Below are 20,682 nucleotides of genomic sequence, written 5' to 3' on the forward strand. Positions count from 1 at the left end.
CCCTCCACCTCCCAATTTCTCACCTTCTGCAAAGTTCCACTATTATTTGTAGTTTGATTAGCAAAGATATATCAGTCTTGCACAGCAGAAACAGATTTAATGGTGTTGCAGAAGTAAAATTCAACATCTAGCCAAATATAAGGGATCAGCAAATGCGGTTACAGTGCCTGACTCTTGTCCTCTCCCTCGCATGGAAGACTGTATTGACAGTGTTAGTCCCGCTGCATTTACCACCAACTTGGATCTATTAAAGGGATATTGGCAACTTCCTTTAACCTTGAGAGCCTCTGATATCGCCGCCTTTGTGACCCCTGACCACTTACTGTCATGGCTTTTGGAATGAGAAATGCTCCTGCCACCTTCCAACGTCTTATGCAGATGTTCCCCAACGCAAAGTATACCTTGATGATGTGGTCATCTTCTCCAATGACTGGGATGAGCATGTTTCCATTTTGAAAACTGTATTTCAAAGGTTACATGGAGCATCTCTAACGCTTAACCTTGCAAAATGTGAATTTGGAAAGGCAATGGTTACATATCTTGGCAAGAAGTTTGGCCTTGGGCAAGTGCGTCCAGTGGAGACTAAGATGGATGTGATACTGGCATATCCTGTCCCCTTAACAAGACGTGAAATGTTTTCTAGGAATGGTTGGTTACTACCGATGTTTCTGCAAAAACTTTTCTATTGTGGTTACTCCCCTAACAACTTTGTGTAGCTCTGCAGTCCCCTTTGTGTGGACCAGTGAGTGAGAAGAGGCTTTCAAAGCAGCTAAATCTCTTCTCTGCAGTGCTCCAGTCCTGGCCACTCCTGATGTCACTAAGCCATTCAAGCTGGAGGTGGATGACTGTGCTAAAGGTGCTGGTGCAGTACTACTTCAAGATGGTGAGGATGGGGTGTGCCATTATGTAAGTTACTTTTCTGCTAAGTTCAAACCTCGCCAGATGAATTATTCCACCACTGAAAAGGAAACTCTTGGAATGCTCTTGGCCTTACAACACTTTGAAGTGTATGTTGGTTCTTCTTCTCCAGTGACCGCGTTTACTGATCATAACCCCATTTTGTTGTCACAGATGTACAACCACTGTGATTTATAAACTAACAGTATTTCAAAGTCTATTCCTTGAGCTACTGGGAGCTTGTTACATGCAGTGGTGGCTGCATGTAGGATTTCCCCCCCTCCATTTCAGGTTGCTGCTGAGCTCCGGCAGGTTAAGCAGGCCCTGCTGGATTCACTCTGCCTCTTGATAAGCAGAGTATAAGGATAGCTGGAAAACTGGCTTCAGTGCCTCTTGGCCAATTGGGCAGCATGTGTGCTGCAGCTTTGTGGTGCTGTGATAGAGGATTTGTTGTTGGCTAGAACCCCTGGTTTTTGTTGTCATTCTCCCCTTTCTTTTCCTTTAGGTTCTCATCTTCACCTTTAAGTTTTCTTTAGATTATTCTTGAAGAATAAAACTTTAACTTTAACCTTCTGGTTTTGCCTCTTCATTTTTTCCCCCTGGTTTATTTATTGTTATAGCCCCCCTCCAGTACCCCTAGACGATGTAACAGAGCTAGTGAAGGACTTTATAACTGGGTTGATGTGCTCTATCTTCCTGGTTTTAGTGAGAACATCAGCAGCAGCGCTCTGGATCAACTACAGCTGGAGGTTTGATTTAAAAAAATTTTTTAAGGCACACCTGTGAAGACGCTGTTACAGTAATCAATGCGACTAAAGCAGGGGTCGGCAACACGCAGCTCTAGAGCCGCATGTGGCTCTTTAGCTTCCCTAGTGGCTCTCTGGAGCTTTTTCAAAAATGATTGAAAATGGAAAAAGATGGGGTGGGAAATATATTTTTTGTTTTCATATTTTTTCTGTAGGAGGACAAACATGGCACAATCATTCTTAACGTTTTCCAATGCTATAAAAATGTGTAGAATAAATATTAAATTAAAACATTTTCGTCAACAAAGATTTGCATCATAGTCTGTGGCACAGACTATAACGCAGGGCGGGGTGCGAGGCAGGTGGCTGTTGTAAACAAACTGATGAGTGTGTGGTGGGCCATGGATAGCAAAGGGGAAAAGAGTAAAATAGCTGAGGAGATTTTCTACAATTCATGGGCCGAATCATTTGCATTCACTGACAACGTGGAAGGATTACTTGAAGGTTTGCTCTGTAGCGAGAAGTTGTCAAATAACAAAAAGAGTACCGTACTTTCCGGGCTATAGAGGGCACCTTACTATAAGCCGCACCTAAAAATTTTGGGGGAAAAACAAACTGGAAACGTACATATAAGTTGCATGATTCAAAGTGTGGGGAAAATAATAGTGGCTTATAGTCTGTAAAATATGGTAATGTGGAAAGACATTTCCAAGGAAGGCGCTACATTAGCTGCCGCATCAAGATTAAAGTTACATCCTACATGCCTGATGTTCAGAAGCTGTCCAGTGATGTCTGCAAACAGAAGTCAAACACGTAGAACACAATCCTACCATAGGTACATATATTTAGTAACAAAGTGGTTGTTTTTATAAATTGATTAGTTTTATAAATTGATTAGCTCTAGTGATTGATTATGATAATTATCATTCATAATTAAGTGTTTATTTAACCTGCTTGACTACGAGGCGAGCGCAAAAGCTCCTTACCGAGATGCACCTGCATGATGAGGTTAACGCTGGTTCGTTAACCACTAACACACCGGCCAACCGGGATCACATACATAAAGTTTACAGGGAGAACAGAGCCTGTTGCTGGGCAGTGTGCTGAGATGTAAACGCCAAATATAATTCTTTGTTCACAAAGATAAATCATTCTCGCCGCTCCCTCAACGCGCACCTCTGAAAGCGCCACTATGAGTTATTCCTGCTGTTCACATAGAGCTGCGCAAGAAGAGCTAATGCGGTGGGTTTAAGCTCTTACTCTCATGTACAGTTCTCCAAAGAAACATAATTCCTCACAGGGGGTTGATGTAAATAAATATCCGTACAGGTCAGTCTGTGTTCAGTTTGAGTGAAAGGAGGCGCACGCCGATGTAAACTTAGATATAAAGAAGTGAGAGCGCAAGGCAATGCGCGGATGTGTGATTGGTCCGCGCTCCCGGCTTTAAATGCATGAACTATAAATCTATAAATAAACTATAAATCTTCACAGCAAATTCAAAAGTGTTAGATTTCCAGTGTAAGTGTTGTATGTTAAAAATGGTGTTAATTCAACACTTGTTTAGTCTAATTCAACAAGATGAGTGTTAGTTTCCCTAAAGAGTTTGTGTTATTCCAAAGAGTTAAATGAAAGCCATCCTGTCAAGTGTTGATTTCTAAATTAACACCAACACTAACTCAGTCTGGTGTTGATTTAGAAATCAACATAGAAGAGTTCATCCCACAGTTGTAACATATTTGTGATATCACTTCAGGGGAGGAGTTACAGGGGGTTTCAGGGGTGCAGTAGGCCCCTGGTCCAGGCCTAGGGGGGGCCCAGATGGGAGGCAAAATATGCCTTCACGGATCCAATTTTTTAATCATATCTGACAAGAGCTATAAAAGGATGGCACTCTCCTGTTAAAAATTGTACACGATACCCCAGTAGGTTATATAGTAGGGTGCCCAATTGTTGACTCACGGTTGCTAAAAACCTTACCAGACTGACTGATTTTAGTGACATAGTGGGTATAAAATATTGAATAAAATGTTCTGCTACATGACTGGCTTTAATTTCACTCTTACATTTAACTTTATGACACACAAAACTACAAATGAATCGTCCTTATTGTCTCCAAGTGCATTCTGGGTAAAGCTTGTCACCAACGTCATCATCAGTCACTTGGAAGCAAATGGCAAACTAGCTAAAGCAGTGTTTCTCAACCTTTTTTGGGCCAGCAACCCCATAGCCTTTATCCAGGTCCCCACCAAAGAATTTGTAGGCTACTTTACACTATCATTTTATTATTACTATCACTATTGTAGATGTTTTGATTTTTATGCTTGTTTCTGTATTTATCATCAAAAATAATTTCCCAGAGAACAAAAACAGCAATGTGAATAGAAATTATTTTCACAGGTGTCTACAAAAAATTCAATGAATGGACATTCAACTTAAAATCAGCAGGCCTAACAGCAGCCAATAAGTGGAAAAAAATTCTTATTTTGTGCCATTTTCTAGTTGCTAAATCTTGCACAAAATGACCAGATAAAAGATGTTCAACAATGCCAGTTTAAACTTTGATTTATTTGCAAAACGACTGAGCTTTGCAACATTAAAACATGGTTAGAACTCCAACTACATCAATCATAGCTTTTCTTCTCTTCAGTGTTTATGTCGGTTTCTGGTGGTGCAGCTCTGTGCTGCCTTCAGGAGAATGGGACATCAGAGTATCATCCATAAAATTTCACCCACATGGCATTTATTGTTCAAACCAGTGCCTTCATTAGAAAAAAAAAGTTCCAAGTCCTATTGAACGCCATACAAATATGAGACATGGATTATATCTATATATAGACCTGTCTAGGCCTGTCCCGATAAAACAAATTTAAACAGGATGAAATCTTACAAGAAGTAGTTGTTACTCAAAGCTGAATCCCTTTTTAAGAAAAGCTCGTCTGAGGTTCTTTTGTTCAATTAATCAATTAATCGCACGATAAATTAAACCTATCGACCTCATTTTAATTATCGGCTTTATCGTCTCTTCATGCCTTTTTTTCTTCCTGTTGATGACACTGAATGAAAAAAGGCTCAACTCCGGTGCTCTCCACTGACCCTCCCTTCCTCATTTCCTTAGTCTAATGTCCAGCGGACACTACACGAGTCGTCGGCAGATTGTCGGCCCATTTCCAAAACCTGAGAGACACAATAGCCGACAGAAATCCTAGGTGTAACGCTTCGATCGGGTTCGTCGTGCCGTGTGGTGTCCAGCCACATGGGCACAAAATAATGGCTACAAGTCCAGTTAACTAATTTTAAAATTAGGCATTAATCAGTGTTTTACTACAATTTACCTGTTATGCATGTGGCTAGAGTCAGCGTAAAGTCCTGACTGAATGAAAAACATTGTAACCTATTTATGTCACGATAACGAACAGCTGAAAAGTTACCGGGTTCATCAACTGCGGTAGCAATTTGGCTCCAACTCCTCCCCTTGTCATTTCTATATTCTTTGTAGGAAATGTTGAATAATGTTGTTTCCACATATCATCTCCAATGTCTGCTGGACTTTGGGTTTCCCCATGTCAGCTGTTTGGGATTCCCTTCTGTAATTTCCCCTCAGAAATCAGGGGGGTGAATCCACGCTTTCTGATTGGCTACCTTGTGAAAATTGTGTAGTGTGAACTATTGCATTAGGTAGTCGGATGTGCCCATCTTCTCTATTTAAATCTAGGCCAATATAGGCCAATATAGTACAAAGACTTCATAATCTGCACTCTTTTGGTTGAATGCAGTATGTATTTCCATTTTGGCTTCGTGTTGTTTAGTTTTTAATCAAGTAAGTTTTTTTTGTAATGGAGACTGAGAATCCATTTTATTTTTGTTTTTGGTCATTTTATTTATTTAGTTTATTAGTTCCAGTGTTGTGTTCTTTTGAAAATAAAGTGTATCTATCTATGCATTATCAGTCATTTCCATTAAATCAGTGTCAAAAGGTCTTGAAACAATATCATCGTTTATCGCAATTATTTTTTAGACAATCGCTCAGCAAAATTTGTAATCGAGACAGGCCTAGACCTGTCTATTGATTTATAGATTAATAGTTTTACTGGACAGAAATTACAAAGAACAAATCTGGTTCTTRATCAAATCCTAATGAGTCAAATTGAAAGTGTCATGGAGTCATCAGCCTCATGACATTAACACTGATATGAAAAATAATATTGAAGAAATAAATATATCAAGTCTAATTCAAAACATAAATAAGTGATAAGTTCTCTACTGTTATGGTCTGTAAGATATATTTATTCTCAGTATTAGATATGGTCTCAACAAACCCATGGCATTTCAATAATATTTTACCTTTATCTGGAAATGGTGTCTGTTTATTCTTGCCATAGAGTCCTCTGTATTAATTATTGTTCAAAAGATTTTGTCATACCACTTTATTCCTCTGTATTTACTTTAGTTTCTTAGTTAATTTTTGCATTTTGTTCATTCATTTCCATTTAGTTTCCTTTGATTAGTATCGTCCTCTCTCGGTTTATTGCTATGTCCATTTTAGTTTCTGTCCTGTTGCTAGATATATTTGATCATTTATTGACGCTCACCACCAGTAATCTTCACTCATCRCCTGCTGCGCCGCCTAATCGTCATGTGTTTCACATCATGTGTTGATTTTTCACTGTTCAGCATCAGATTCTGTTTTTATGCCATAATTCACATCTAGTTTGTCGCTCCGTTTTATGTCCCACTTCTCCTGTTTCAGAGTTTTGCGCAATGTGCTCGTCATTTTTTTTTTTTTGACCCCCTAAGGTGCAGGGCGGTCAGGAAGCGTATCGATGGGGAAAAGGCAGACTGGCATACACCTTTTAAAACAATGGAAACAATTTTAGTATTCTGATTATTGAAATTTAAAAGTGCTGTGGTACCGTTGTTCTATCACACCTGTTTCATACCGGACCACTTACAGCACCGGTGTTAACGCTATAAAATGAACGTTCTCTATCATGGAGGGATTTCTTTATTTAAATGGGTTCATTTTTCAGAGGGATTCAAAGTGAGGGTATCGTGATTTTAGTAATTACATGTTTATAAGAGCGATTTTCTGTTGTCCTTCCATGGAAGCGTGCAGCTTTCAAACTGAAATAAAACACTTTTTAATATAAGTTACTGCTTTGACATGATCACAGAACTGCCAAAACAAAATATGTGCAAAAATCCTCAATAAAACATAAAATATTTGAAAATCAGACAACAGACAAAGTGAATTACAGCAACGTCATCAACCGGTGTAGCGTTGACCTGATGCGGTAAAGCTACCAGTAGCAGGAGCGCGGAGCTGCGCGAATAAGCTGCAAACACTGAAGAGGAGAGCTACCATCGATACAGTTGCAGCCATGCATGTTTTAATGTTACACAATGCAAGTTGCTCAAAGTCTAAACTGGTATTATTTTGCATTTAAGGTGCAAAGTTTACCTTCGACCAAACGCCCTCCAGAGGAATTTTCCGTTTATGCAAGAGTATCGATTCATATACATAGTTCGCTTAACGTACGTTTATTTGTTTGGATATCACTGTATAAAACTGTTTATTATCTTAACCAAACATTAAAACTGTCAGAAAAATCTGGAGGCCATTTGAGTTAACATTATTTAGCTGCGGAGGTCGTTTTCTTTAAGTTTTTGGCTGTAGACTGCAAAACGGGGTAGTGGCTGTGCTGGACCGCTGGCTTGATCTATACCACAGGTGTTAAACTCCAGTCCTGGACCATTGTCCTGCAACATTTAGATGTGCGCTGCTGCACCACACCTGAATAGAATAATTAGGTGACAACAGTTTGGCGCAATGTGGGCCATCCCGTCCTTCCAAACAGACTCCAGGACGTGTCATGGATGGTGGCTCATGCCTTCCTCCCGGTCAGAGCCGTTATGCACTCCTGCGGCATGTCTGCGGCGTCCATCTGCCCCCGACCCGGTTGTGGCGCACTGGAGTCTGTGAGGCACCTGCTGTGGGAATGCAGCGCTGCTAGGGACCTGTGGGCAAAGGCCGGCTCCTTGCAATTCCCATACTTGCCAGCAAGGGAGGTCCTTGATACGCTAGTGCTGTACGAGGTGAGCCACCAGAAAAGGGTGAAGAGGGACTTCACAGAGATGTGGCTCACCCTGGTCACCATCAAAGACGCCATATGGACCTCCAGAAACTTGCTGGTAAGCAGGCGAAGGCAGATGCCCCCCGTGGCTGTGATCCGAATGGCGGCAGCAAGAAGGTAAACGACTAGAGCTGCAGGTGGCGCGCCAAGGACACAGCCACAAAGAAGAATCGCCTGCGCCTCCATGGACGAAGGAGCCGGCGCTCCACGGACAGAGGTCCCAGCAGCGGCGGCCTGGCTCTCCAGGTGAGGCAGGAGGGAAGGAGCAGCAGGGGGGGTTTCCCCTCTGAGCACCAGCCCCGTTTGGAAGGACGGAACAGCTCCAAACTTTGTAAGGAATCATCCCGGTCCTGCTCAACTTTTAACATACAGAGTTTGGTTTTAACATCCTTGTTCTTATCTTCTTTTAGTTGGAATTGATGTGATAAATTGTATTTTACTTATTTATGCAAAAGAGAAATTTCTGTATGAATGTGTGATGTCATAAATTGTCCTAAGTAACAAAATATTTCGAAAGAAAAAAACTAGGTGATTAGCAGGACTCTGGAGAACGTATCTATGCATTGAGGAGGCAATTGAGCCATTTGACTCGGGTGTTTTGTACCTGTGGCATATCTAAAAACTGCCAAAATGTTTTTTTATTATTATTATTAGTATGTCATTTTGGTGACTGAAGCCTGTTATGATGACTTCAACACATTTCTTCAGAAGGTTGGCATGACTTTTAATGCTGTCCAAMAATGTTTCTATAAGCTGACTAATTTCTTTAGTAATTATTTCTGACTTTTTAATGCTTTATCTTGTAAACCGGGTGGGCAGAGTAATTTGAATGAATATGAAGGTGACACACACAGGTGGGTCTGATTAGTTTTGCTCTCACTTCTTTTTAAAATATTTATTTATTATACTAATGTTTCTGCTATATTTCCTGTTTTTTTTCTTCTAGGCTGGAAGTCTTTCTCCTTCATGTTGGTTAAAAACAAGAGCAGCAAAAAAGACACTTCAACAACAGTGATCACAAGACTATTCGTGGCCGCTTTCAATTAACTTTCAAAGCTTCACCTTCAGTGCAAAGTACCGTGAGTATTGTATACTGTCAGTGCTGTTTGATGTTTTGAAATACAAGTAGATTATATACTGCAACTAATGCTGGTGTTTTTGTAGATTCAAGTGGCATCTAATGTCTTTTAAAATGAATTTGGGGATTATTGATGCTGGGGAAAAAGGTTTTAATTGCTCTAGTGGCTTTTATTTGGTAGTAAATTTACCAAAAAAAAGTGGGCAATGAGAGAAGGGGAAGACTGGGAAGCGAACCCATGACTGCCGCATTGAAGACTAGAGCCTCCACATGTGGGTTGTGCTTAACCCCTGCACCACCACAACACACTCTGCCTGTAGTATTTTAAAAGTCATATTTCTATGTTGATATATACTTTACACTGTTCTGTGTTAGATTAACACGTTCATAGTGTTAACTTTTGACAAAATACACCAGTGTTGGGTTAGTCAACACTGAAGTGTGTTCAATTTCAACTACTGTGAGTGTTGATTCAACTATATCACAAATAACACTTTCAATAGTGTAATTTCTACACCATCCAGAGTGGACCAATATAGACACTTTCAAAGTGTTGAATTCAACTCTGTAGGAGTTGACTGAACACTTCCAAATTTGCTGTGTTTTAGGAATAAATCTGCTCCACCAGTGAAATGCTCAGAGCAACAGAGACTCTTGCAATCTGGCTTAAAAAAAATAAAAATAAAATTATTATCCCAAAAACAAGGAACGCTTAGCCTGGTGGAGGGGGATGGGTGGTAGGAGCTAGTAAAATAATATTTTCGGGAAACCTGTGGGAAACCTTGATGTTATTGTGTTCAATGACATCAAGGTTTCCCACAGTGTTCAATGACATCAAGGTTTCCCACAGTGTATTATAAGACATATTTTACTAGCACCCACCACCCATCCCCCCTCCACCAGGCTAAGCGTTCTCCAGTGGTGGAGAAAGTACTCAAAAAATTTACTTAAGTAAAAGTACAAATACACAGTCAAAAATGTACTCAAGTAAAAGTAAAAGTACCACATTAACCTTTTACTTACAGTAAAAAAGTACTGGCTTTTAAAAATACTTAAGTATTAAAAGTAAAAGTACTTGCTGAATACATAACCTAATCGCTAATATCATTAAGTGTGCCGATCGTATTTAATTTTAATACATCAGAAATGTGCCCTTTTAATAAACAAAGCCACAGATTAAACATGTTCTTATTGTGTTTATTCTCTGTATAAACACAGAGAATAAACTCTGTGTTTATACACAGAGTTTCTTCTCTGTGTTTATTCTCTGTATAAACACAGAGAATAAACTGTGTGTTTATACACAGAGTTTATTCTATGAAATTTCTATGATTTCATAGAAATTATGATTTCTATGAAATTATAATTTCATAGAATCATAATTTCTATGAAATTATGATTCATAGAAATTATGATTCTATGAATCATAATTTCAGGGATGGCGACATCTTGTCTCCTGTCCTAACATAGCATGAACATCATTAGTGACATTTATTTAGAAAGAAATCCAACTGAAAGGGGATGGAAAGAAGGTGTGGGGGGGAGGACATGCAACCAAGGAGTTGCATGTCCAAGACCAGCGCCCCGCGCTAAATGACACAATAAAATTACGTTTACCTATCAAAATTGGTTCTCATATTGATCTGAAAGATCCACATTCCCATAAAAACACCTAGATATTAAATACTTAGAGCTGACCAGTATCAATTAAAACTCATTTCTTTCTGTTTTGCTTTCATCGCTGTGCTACAATCCGCAGAGATCTGTCAGGACATCCCTATAAAAATAACGCCCTTGTCAGAATATTGCCCATGTCAGAAACCACAACTGTCTGCACCATTAAACCATGAAACATAGCAATTAACGGTAAACAACGTTCAACTATGAACACTGTCCAACGGCGCAACAAGCAAGAAGTAACCAAGCAGAAGGAGCACCGTGAATGTTCTCATCCTCCCTCCTGCTGCGATGTTTGCCATCATGACAGGAGACGAAATCAATCAATGAGCAATGAGAATGCTCTGTGTCTATACATTCAACTTGTACTTATTCGCCGATTAAATAAATGTGTGTGTATATATATATATATATAGCTACTGCAGTGTACACAAGAACAAAGAACGGCTCTCAGTGAGACTTCAGTCCTTTAGGACTTAGTAAAGATCCGTCCAGAAGAATCGGACGGATCTTTACTGAATGTCATATCACTATATTGCACTTTGGTCACAGCGTTGTCCCATGCGACACCTCAGTCAACACACAATAATTCAGCGCATGAGTGACAACTTTTTTTCATCGTGGATGTAACATATGTGTCTCTGTACAGCTAGCTTTGCTAGCATCATGTCCACAGCTCTTACCTTTCTTTAAGCTTTCCTTCCAAGTGACACTAAAAGTTGGACGAAGTCCCCACCGTCTGTGAAAGCAAAGCGCTGCTGATTTTACATGTAGCCCTATCTTATGATTTATGCAGCTATTATCGATTAGACAAACATCTTCTCCCGTTCAAAGGAAACCACTGCACATTTCTTGGAGCTCCACGTGCGAGTAAAGGGGGAGGTGATGGGTGACAACATGCACACAAGTGACATTATTGCTCGGATTTTACGGCGCCACCTTAAGTCCCCGAACTTCACATTTTTACGGAAAAAAAGCTCAATGCGAATTGGATGTAACGAGTAATGCTGCAGTTTTCTAGAAATGTAGTGAAGTAGAAAGTACAGATACTGTAAAATGTAGTGGAGTAAAAGTAGAAATTATCCATTATTAAATCTACTTAAGTAAAGTACTGATACACGAAAACTCTACTTAAGTACAGTAACAAAGTACTTGTACTTGTCAAAAGTGTTAAAGTGATTGGTAATTGTTAAACTTTTTAACTATTAAAACAATTTTTTCAATAATTTTGCTGATGAATGGAAGGTTGAAGATCAGCCTGTAATTCTGCAGTAGTGATTTATCCAGATTGTTTTTTTTTATCAGTGGTTTGATAACCGCTGTTTTTAAACCCTGGGGGAAAACACCTTGGGCCTCATGTATAAAGCTGTGTGCGCACAAAAAATGTGTGGCACCATATTTTACGCACAAGTCGGAATGTATAAAAATTAACTTTGCATCAAAGTTTGCGTAAATATACGCACACTTTTTCACTGGCGTAAAAATGTGCGGCAGCCACGCAAACTTTTTCTGTGGACAATATAAAACTACAAAACGTCAAAACTCACCTAAATACACTGAAATCTGACGACATTCAGTTATTTAGACCAAGAAGCATCAAACCCGATGTTTTTTTCATGATTTTAATATTTTATTGTTTAAAGAAAGGTAAATGATTCAATTGAATCTCATTTATCCTCAGACAATAACATAACACCCACACAAAATAAAGAAAATAAAAATAAAAAGATGCGAAAACCTCACTCTAATGTAAATAGTACTCTTCCTCAGTTTTTGTCTCAAAAAGATGCAACACATTGGTCTGTGCACCAGAGCGCATGAAATGCATCTATGGGGTAATTTCATTCTCACTAAAAAAAGAAAACAGGGTTGGATCAGCAGATTATCTCCAAACAGGTTTGAATATTTTAAGGTGATCAAAGTGTGTATACAATCACACATACATAAGTAGCTGTGCCAGGGGGCACACCTAATACGTGGCACAACGTAATTGTGGCACAGCGCTTTGGCTCTGATGGAGAACATTTCCAATGGAAGGATTCAGAGGGAGCGATTGATCAGAGATCATATTGGTCTGCTGGGAAATGTTGATGATGGTTTATTAGCGTTTAGATTGCCTGGACTGATTATCCTGGAGCTCCGAGTAGAACTTAAAGAAGGAGCCGTGTGGTACCAGTACTGGTCCAGCTGCAGTCATCCTTCAGTGGAGCCGCTCGCTTTGTGAGAATGTGCCTTTATGGACGGAAAGCATCTCTATTCTGTAAATGTACAACTTCTGCACATCATTCTACTATTTAGCATAAACGTTCACATTTCCACTCAAAAGGCTCTCTGACAAGCTGTCATTCTTTAAATCCCTGCTGGATGTGTGACTGTTCAAACAGGCATTTGCACGATCTCTTATTTATTTTTTTAATTTGGATTTTTTTTCTTTAAAATTTATTATTTTTGTTTTTGTGACGTGACCTTGTGCCCTGAAAGCACATTTTACATAAAATATAGAATTATTATTATTATTATTATTATTATTATAAATACTTATACTGCTACAAGCAAGGATGTTGCCATGGTTATTGCTTCACGTGGTGGCAGACTTCCGGGTATTTATATGAATTTACATATGTATTTAAGGGTGGCGACAGTGCAGGAGAGCAGCTGCGCTCTATTTCCCTCCAATTAGGATTTATAAAGGAAAGGTGCGCAGCCACGTGCGTGCGCACGGCTTTATGCATCCAAGTTTTTTTGTGCGCAGCACTTTTCTAAATTTTTCCGTACGCCAAGTTTTAGTGTGAAAACTGCTCACTCTTTTATGGATGAGGCCCCAGATGAGAAGGATGAGTTTACTGTTTGAGTCAGATCAGATGGAATAACAGACAGAACTTTCTTAAGTTGTGGCTATTTTATCAAGACATCATTGAGTGGAGTTTAATTTATTTATAATTTATCCTAAATTTGTATAGTTAAGTAGTTGAAACTGAGTCATTATTTATGTTTTGTTATGTTTGTACATAGCATTGGTACTAGATTTAGATTTATGTGCAGATTAATCCTCTAATTTTTTAAATTTTTTCTTCAAAGAAGTTAGAAAATTTATTGCAGGCCGTGTTTGATTGGAGTTCAGGTGGTACAATCACAGGAGGGTTTGTGAGCCTGTCAGCTGTTGCAAATAAAGCTTGAGCATTGTTAATGTTTTTGTTTGTTTGTTTTGGATGAAAAAAAACTTTCTTCACCTCAATGAGAGCAAAACTCAAGTTCTGTTATTTGGTCAAAAACTTCAGACTACAAACTCAGATCAGATTCTTGGTTCTTTAGCTCGGTCTTATCAAACCTCTGCTAGGAATCTTGGTTTCACTTTTGACAGCTTTTTAACGTTAGACAAACAAGTTAGTTCTGTCGTTAAGTCGAGTTTTTACCACCTTCGGCTTTTAGCAAAAGTTAAATCTTACTTCTGTTTTAAGGACTTTGAATGACTCATCCATGCCTTCATAACAACTCCTCTGGATTACTGCAACTCTTTATATAGAGGGATGGATAAATCACAGATTCAGCGACTTCAACTGATCCAGCACGCAGCAGCATGGCTTCTCACAGGAAGCATGACCATATAACACCAACTCTGGCATCTTTACACCGGTTGCCTGTGTAACCCGTAATTAGCCAATTAGTCAGACTTTTATTTTTACGGGCCCACTTCCTGTTTTGCCCCCAAACTCTTCAACTTATTTAAAGCCCCGCCTCAGCGCAGTTTAAAACACCACCTGTTCCACTGTGATTGTGACTGGCTGTTGGCGTCTTGCTGATCATCTCTCCTTGGAAAATTCACCCAAATCTCTGAAACTGATTTGAACTATTGGTGAGTTTGCTTTTTTGATAGCAGTATTGTTCAGCATGAAAGTTTTGCTCGATTGCTCATTGGAGCATTKTTTTATTAGAACTGTGGCAGTTGTTACCTGGGCTGTCACCAGGATTCAGCTGATCGCAGTCTAGCACTCTCTGCTGAAAGGTAATTGTTAGTTTTGTGCAAGATTTCTTTTCCAATTTCATTACTTTTATAATGAAATTGATTGAAAATAGGATGTAGCTACATTTAAATTGATATTGCGCAGTATATTTTCTTTTTCCTCACACTGCTTGAGTATTTTGAGTTAATTTATTTTCTCTTGATTGATATTTTGAAAGTGAACTTTGATTTCAACTTTAACCTTAAATKGATTAGTTTGAAATATGATTATTCTTTTTGTTTATCTAAATTATGGTTAAGTTAACCTGACTGAAATGTTTAGTTTAATTATTGAATTTGATATTTATTGTATTTGTGTGTTTGCACATACTTATTGTTGATAAACCGCCTAATGGGTTTTTTTTTTTTGGCCTTTTAGGTCGGGTTTTTTTTTGATGGATCAGATTCTCAGATCATCTTCTGAGCAAAGGATGGCGAGCTAAGGACAAGAACTTTGATCTTTTGAATTTATTTATTTTAATTAATTTGACCCTCATTGTGTATTTGTAATTGTTTGTTGTTGTTTTTTTCCCCCCCTATCATCAATACAAAAAACACCAAAACTAAAACAGTGATTGTCTTCATTCACACCTCAGGCTCCTTCAAGAACCATCTTCTGATACTGCTTTTGTAGCCGCAGTTAGCTGCGTAGCCCATAACTGTTACACCTGTTTTTTATCGAATAGATTTTAAGATTCTTTTGTTAACTTATTAAGTTTTAAATGGGTTAGCCCCCCCTTATCTTCGGGACCTTTTAAATTTCCGGTCTGTGTCCAGAACTTTAAGATCTAATAATCAGTTATTACTGACAGTTCCTCGGACTCGACTTAAGAGTAAAGGAGATCGAGCTTTTTCTGTTGCTGCTCCTGTTTTATGGAATAACTTACCTTTCCAGATTAGATCTGCCCACAGCCTGGATCATTTTAAATCGCTTCTTAAAACTCATTTTTACTCTTTGGCATTTAATTGATGTATTGTTTTGTGCTCTGTTTTGTTATTTGTGTTGTCGTTCTTGTACAGCACTTTGGTGCAGTTTTATACCTGTTTTAAAGTGCTATATAAATAAATTTGATATTGACATTGTTTATGATTTCCACAAAGAACTTTTCCCTTGCATGTTTTAGTGTAGAGTGATAGCTTTGCAGTCTTTCTTTATAGATTTCATAACAAACATGAAGTTGAGTTTCATGCCATTAACGTTTGGCCCTACAACGAAGTCTTCTTGCAGATCCAACTATTTGCACATATCCTCCTGGAAACTTGTACCTACCAGACACAATCTTCATTTTAATGGGAGCAATGGAAATGTACTTACATTAGTTGGGTTTGTGTTCTGGCTTGCTCTGTCACAAACTGGTAGCTCCATTTTAACGTAGAGTGTGCTTCTGTCTGGTCTTTAGCAGAGGAGAAGGTGAGAAAGCGCAGCGTCTCCATGGCAAGCGAGAGGTGAGGGGCGTGTCTCAGTGACTCTTCATAGTAGAGGTATACCCCTACAACAGGTGAACCGTAGTTTTGAGTCCACAGGACATCGCCTGAATAGCAAGATCACGAACACTTCAAATCCCTGCTTGACGGCTGAGATAAGAGTCAGGAAATGTATAATCCACACAGATCCTCCTACCTGATTCCCGGTCAACGGTCACCACCAGACCATCACCACTAGACACCAGATGAGCCATTTCTGGAGAAAGATTACTTAAAGTTAGTTCTAGGACTTGGCAGTATAACATTGTGTACTGCTCTCTTCATTAACAGAGGAGAAGGTGAGAAAGTGCAGCGTCTCCATGGCAAGCAAGAGGTGAGGGGCACCCTAGCAGAAAGTGCCTTAAAAAAACAACTGCAACCAAATATCTTGTGAAGTCAACAAAGTCAGGAATTCCAGACCAGACCTTTATGCAAAAGCACCAAGAAACTTATTGTTTAAATATATCCTTTGTGATGGTCTAAAACATAAGAAAAGAAAATACAGTGAGTTTCATGGTTGTAATTTGATAAAGTTTAAAAAAGTTCAACAGATACAAATATTTTTTGCAGAAGTTGTTGAACAAACTATTGGTTTAACTTTGTGAATCTGTGCATAGAGACGTACTGTAGCTTTGCTTCTCATCATAAGGATGAGCAGAGTAATCGTTGTACGTAGCGTTCCATCGAAGCTCTTGTATCTTAGTATCAAACATGGTAACCATATACTCTGGAAACAAGGAGAAACACTCATTAACTTCAGACTAATTGAGTCAGGCTCACATGAGCCTGGCTCCTGAAGTGCTGTGTGTGTGCGCGACAGACCGGTGCGTCCAATGTAGAGCAAAGGAGTGTTGGGACAGATGGACTCAGAGGAGGAGGTGGTTAAACTTGTTTGCTTTTCGCCCGTTTCAGGATCCACTACAAACCACACGTCATGTTTTTTTCCTGTGTAAACATGCACGTACGCACGCACGTACACGCACACACACACACACCCCCACACACGCACACACACACACACCAAGAAGGAAGGTTATCTACAAACAGCAGAAAGGTGTGTTTATACAGCACTATGCTGTAAAAGTAAAACTGTATAGTTTGCTTCCTAAGAGCCAGACTTTTCTCCAACTGTATCACACACACTCTCTCTCTGTGTCACTCTCTCATCAAGAGACAGTTTTAGCTCTACCTGGTTCAAATTCAATAAAGGAATGCTGTTATTACATTTATGCAATAACATGTTTATTTTCTTATTTAAAAAAAGTAATATATATTCTAATATTGCAGGAAAATGGCTAAAGAGGTTGAATGAAAAATCTGTTGAATATGCCAATTTTTTAATCCGATTAATCAGAATAATCAATAGAATAATCGATTAATAATAAAATCGTTACTTGTCGCTCTAGCAGAAAGTGAGCAAAAAAGCAGCCAAAGTCCAGAAAAAAACTATTAACAAAAAACTTAAGAAAGTTTAAAGAACTGTGATGATCAAGATCACCTAACATAATCAAAGAAGTTCAGTCTCCATGGGAGAAATATAAAATGAAATTAGGAATGACCCTAGACTTTTGAAAAAGTATTTGTCTTCTTTTAGGACAATTTACAATGAAAGAAAGATCAGAAATTGATGGGAAATGTATAAGATCAGACCTGTGTAGAGCATGCCATCAGAGCTTCTGCAGGGGGAGGATTGAACCAGCTCTGGGATGGTAAAAGGCAGTTTCTGTGGAAAGAGAAAACCGTCATGCTTGTTTTGACAAAAAAAATAAAAAATACAAAAGAAAATGTGACACAATATAAACAATCTTACCATCAAGCCCTCCTTATATTTTCCACCAAGGACGTACAAACTGCCATCGTTAGGATCTGGGAGAAAACCAGGCCTACATTTTAGAAACAGAAACAAAACAGTTAAACCTGTCAAAAATCTTTATAATTTCTAACATTATTGCTTTGTTAATAATTAGTCAATTACAAATCACCAAAAAGTTCCAGACAAATATGGCATTTAAACAAAAGATCAGCCAAACATAATGTAAGGAATACAGTGTTTCCCCCAGTGTATTATAAGCCTGGCGGCCAGCCAAGCTTTGCTAGGTCCCCCACCAGGCTAAGCGTTGCTTGTTTTTATTTTTAGAAAAATTACTAATTGTAGAAAAAAAAAAAAAATCGCTTTTTTTTTTTTCTTTTGATAAATCTTTAAGTCGGACTGCAAGCATCTCTGTTCTGAGCGTTTCACTCGCGGAGCAGATTTATTTCTAAAAGGTTAGAAATAAGTTTATGCATTTAAAGCTGGAGAGCGGAACAATCACACAGATGCGAAAGAAGCCGTTTCTGCAAGCACGCCACAAACAGAGCCGTTTGAGATGTGCAAAAGCACATTTGGACGAGCCAGCTTCATTTTGGAATAAGGTCCTGTGGACTGATGAAACAAAGATTGAGTTGTTTGGTCATAAAAAAGGTGTTATACCTGGCAGCAAAAAAACACAGCATTTCGAGAAAAACACTTGCTACCCACTGTAAAATTTGGTGGAGGTTCCATCATGCTTTGGGGGTGTGTGGCCAGTGCCGGCACTGGGAGTCTTGTTAAAGTTGAGGGTCGCATGGATTCCACTCAATATCAACAGATTTTTGAGAATAATGTTCAAGAATCTGTTACGAAGTTGAAGTTACACCGGGGATGGATATTTCAGCAAGACAATTATCCAAAACACCGCTCCAAATCTACTCAGGCATTCATGCAGAGGAACAATTACAATGTTCTGGAATGGCCATCCCAGTCCCCAGACCTGAATATCATTGAACATCTGTGGGATGATTTGAAGCGGGCTGTCCATGCTCGGCGACCATCATACTTAACTGAACTGGAATTGTTTTGCAAAGAGGAATGGTCAAAAATACCTTCATCCAGGATCCAGGAGCTCATTAAAAGCTACAGGAAGCGACTAGAGACTGTTATTTTTGCAAAAGGAGGATTTACTAAATATTAAAGTCACTTTTTTGTTGAGGTGCCCATATTTTTGCACCTGTCAAATTTTGTGTTAATGCGTACTGCACATTTTCCGTCAATCCAATAAACCTCATTTCAATACTGAAATATTACTGTCTATATTAGTTATTAGATATATCAAACTGAAAAATCTGTTACAAACATCCAAATATATAGAGATAAAAATAATTAAGATTAATAGGGGTGCCCAAACTTTTTCATATGACTGTATGGACCAATATTGAGCGTATATAAGGAGAACCGGATTATAAGGCGCACTGTCGGCTTTTGAGGAAATTGAAGGTTTTTAGGTGCGCCTTATAGTGTGGAAAATACGGTATTTGTGACATCACTTCAGGGGAGGAGTTACAGGAAGGGTGGGGGGTGCAGCAGGCCCCTAACCCAGGACCAGAGAGGGGCCCAGATGGGAGGCAAAGCATGCCTTCAGGGATCCAATTTTTTTAATCACATCTGACTAGAGCTGTAAAAGGATGGCCCTCTCCTGTTAAAAACTGTGTACAATGCCCCAGTAGCTTATATAGTAGGGTGCCCCATTGTTGACTGATGGTTGCTAAAAACTTTACCAGACTGACTGATTTTAGTGACATAGTGGGTGTAAAATATTGAATAAAATATTGTGCTTACATGACTGGCTTTATTTTCACTCTTACATTTAACTTTATGACACACAAAACTACAAATGAATTGTCCTTATTGTCTCCAGGTGCATTCTGGGTAAAGCTTGTCACCAACGTCATCATCAGTCACTTGGAAACAAATGGCAAACTAGCTAGAGCATTTCTACGGACTAGGTTAACATGATTTGAATTTGTGTTGTTTCATCATTAGTGATCATCATTAGATTTCATCATTAGCCTGATGTTTGTTGTTTTCTTGGTTTGTTGTACTTCATGTCAGATGGATTTCAGAATGACATAGTCGAATAGTGTGGTGATGAATCTTGGTAGCTCCGCTGTTGCATGTTGTAAAGTTAAATTATCATGAGCTTTATTATTTGGGCTCGGTCATTAGCCCCGTCCCCGAACAAGTCGGTCCAACGCCGACTTGTTCCGCTACTGCGTCACATGTTTGCCTGAGGAGCAGAGGCAGCAGAATGGCTGGAGCTTATTATAACAAGGTAAGTTCCATGTTAAAATGATCATGTGTCAACAATTTCACTGACAGAGTCACAAAATCTCTGACGGAGTTGACAAAATACCAAACTACCTCAATTTATATTATGTTATTCTGAAGGAGGCCATATTGTAGCTCATCAGGTCCATGAAATCTTTACATTATACCAAAATTAAGTTTTTGTTTCACAAAATGTCATCAAAGTTTTGTAAATTGTCAATTATGGTGTTGACACATCATGGTTGTGACAAACAACTTAGGAATAAAAAAAAGAAAAAAACTAAAGAATAACATAAGCTAACCAGAGCTAACTCGCCCTCTTAGCAAAGGAAAAGGAAGGAAGTGGTCATGGGGTCCTCAGAAGTTCTGGTGCCCCCCAATAATGCCTGATTTTTTTACATTCTTTTCATTTCTGACGGTGTTGACAAAAACTAGGGACAAATTTCAATGGAGTTGGAAAATATATAAAAATTATTTTTAATTCAATTTATTGATACTTTTATAATTATTTATATGACTACTTATACTTAATTGTCATAATATATAATTTTAGTATTTCTTTAATT

General features: G+C 38.7%; 1 protein-coding gene and 1 long non-coding RNA gene across 8 annotated transcripts in view; one reads left to right on the forward strand and one right to left on the reverse strand.

The window, feature by feature from the left end:
• The window catches only part of ern2 (endoplasmic reticulum to nucleus signaling 2), an 84,592-nt gene that overhangs the window by 35,610 nt on the left and 28,300 nt on the right, over positions 1 to 20,682 (reverse strand). For 5 of the 7 annotated variants that reach the window (XM_008405704.2, XM_008405696.2, XM_008405687.2 and 2 more), the window contains exons 4-9: positions 17,804 to 17,876; positions 17,644 to 17,716; positions 16,816 to 16,938; positions 16,619 to 16,720; positions 16,151 to 16,210; positions 15,845 to 16,061 (exon numbers count right to left, since the gene is read on the reverse strand). In XM_008405704.2, coding sequence (XP_008403926.1) covers positions 15,845 to 16,061; positions 16,151 to 16,210; positions 16,619 to 16,720; positions 16,816 to 16,938; positions 17,644 to 17,716; positions 17,804 to 17,876 — 648 coding nt within the window. The remainder of the gene's footprint in view (positions 1 to 15,844; positions 16,062 to 16,150; positions 16,211 to 16,618; positions 16,721 to 16,815; positions 16,939 to 17,643; positions 17,717 to 17,803; positions 17,877 to 20,682) is intronic. The other 2 variants (XM_008405727.2, XM_008405713.2) reach the window with 2 other exon arrangements.
• On the forward strand, positions 14,194 to 14,993 carry LOC103462715 (uncharacterized). Its single transcript, XR_533386.1, has 3 exons — positions 14,194 to 14,382; positions 14,462 to 14,532; positions 14,909 to 14,993. It is a non-coding gene; the product is annotated as an uncharacterized LOC103462715 (long non-coding RNA).

This window comes from Poecilia reticulata, linkage group LG1 (assembly GCF_000633615.1).
Source record: "Poecilia reticulata strain Guanapo linkage group LG1, Guppy_female_1.0+MT, whole genome shotgun sequence".
Classification (NCBI taxonomy): Eukaryota; Metazoa; Chordata; class Actinopteri; order Cyprinodontiformes; family Poeciliidae; genus Poecilia; species Poecilia reticulata.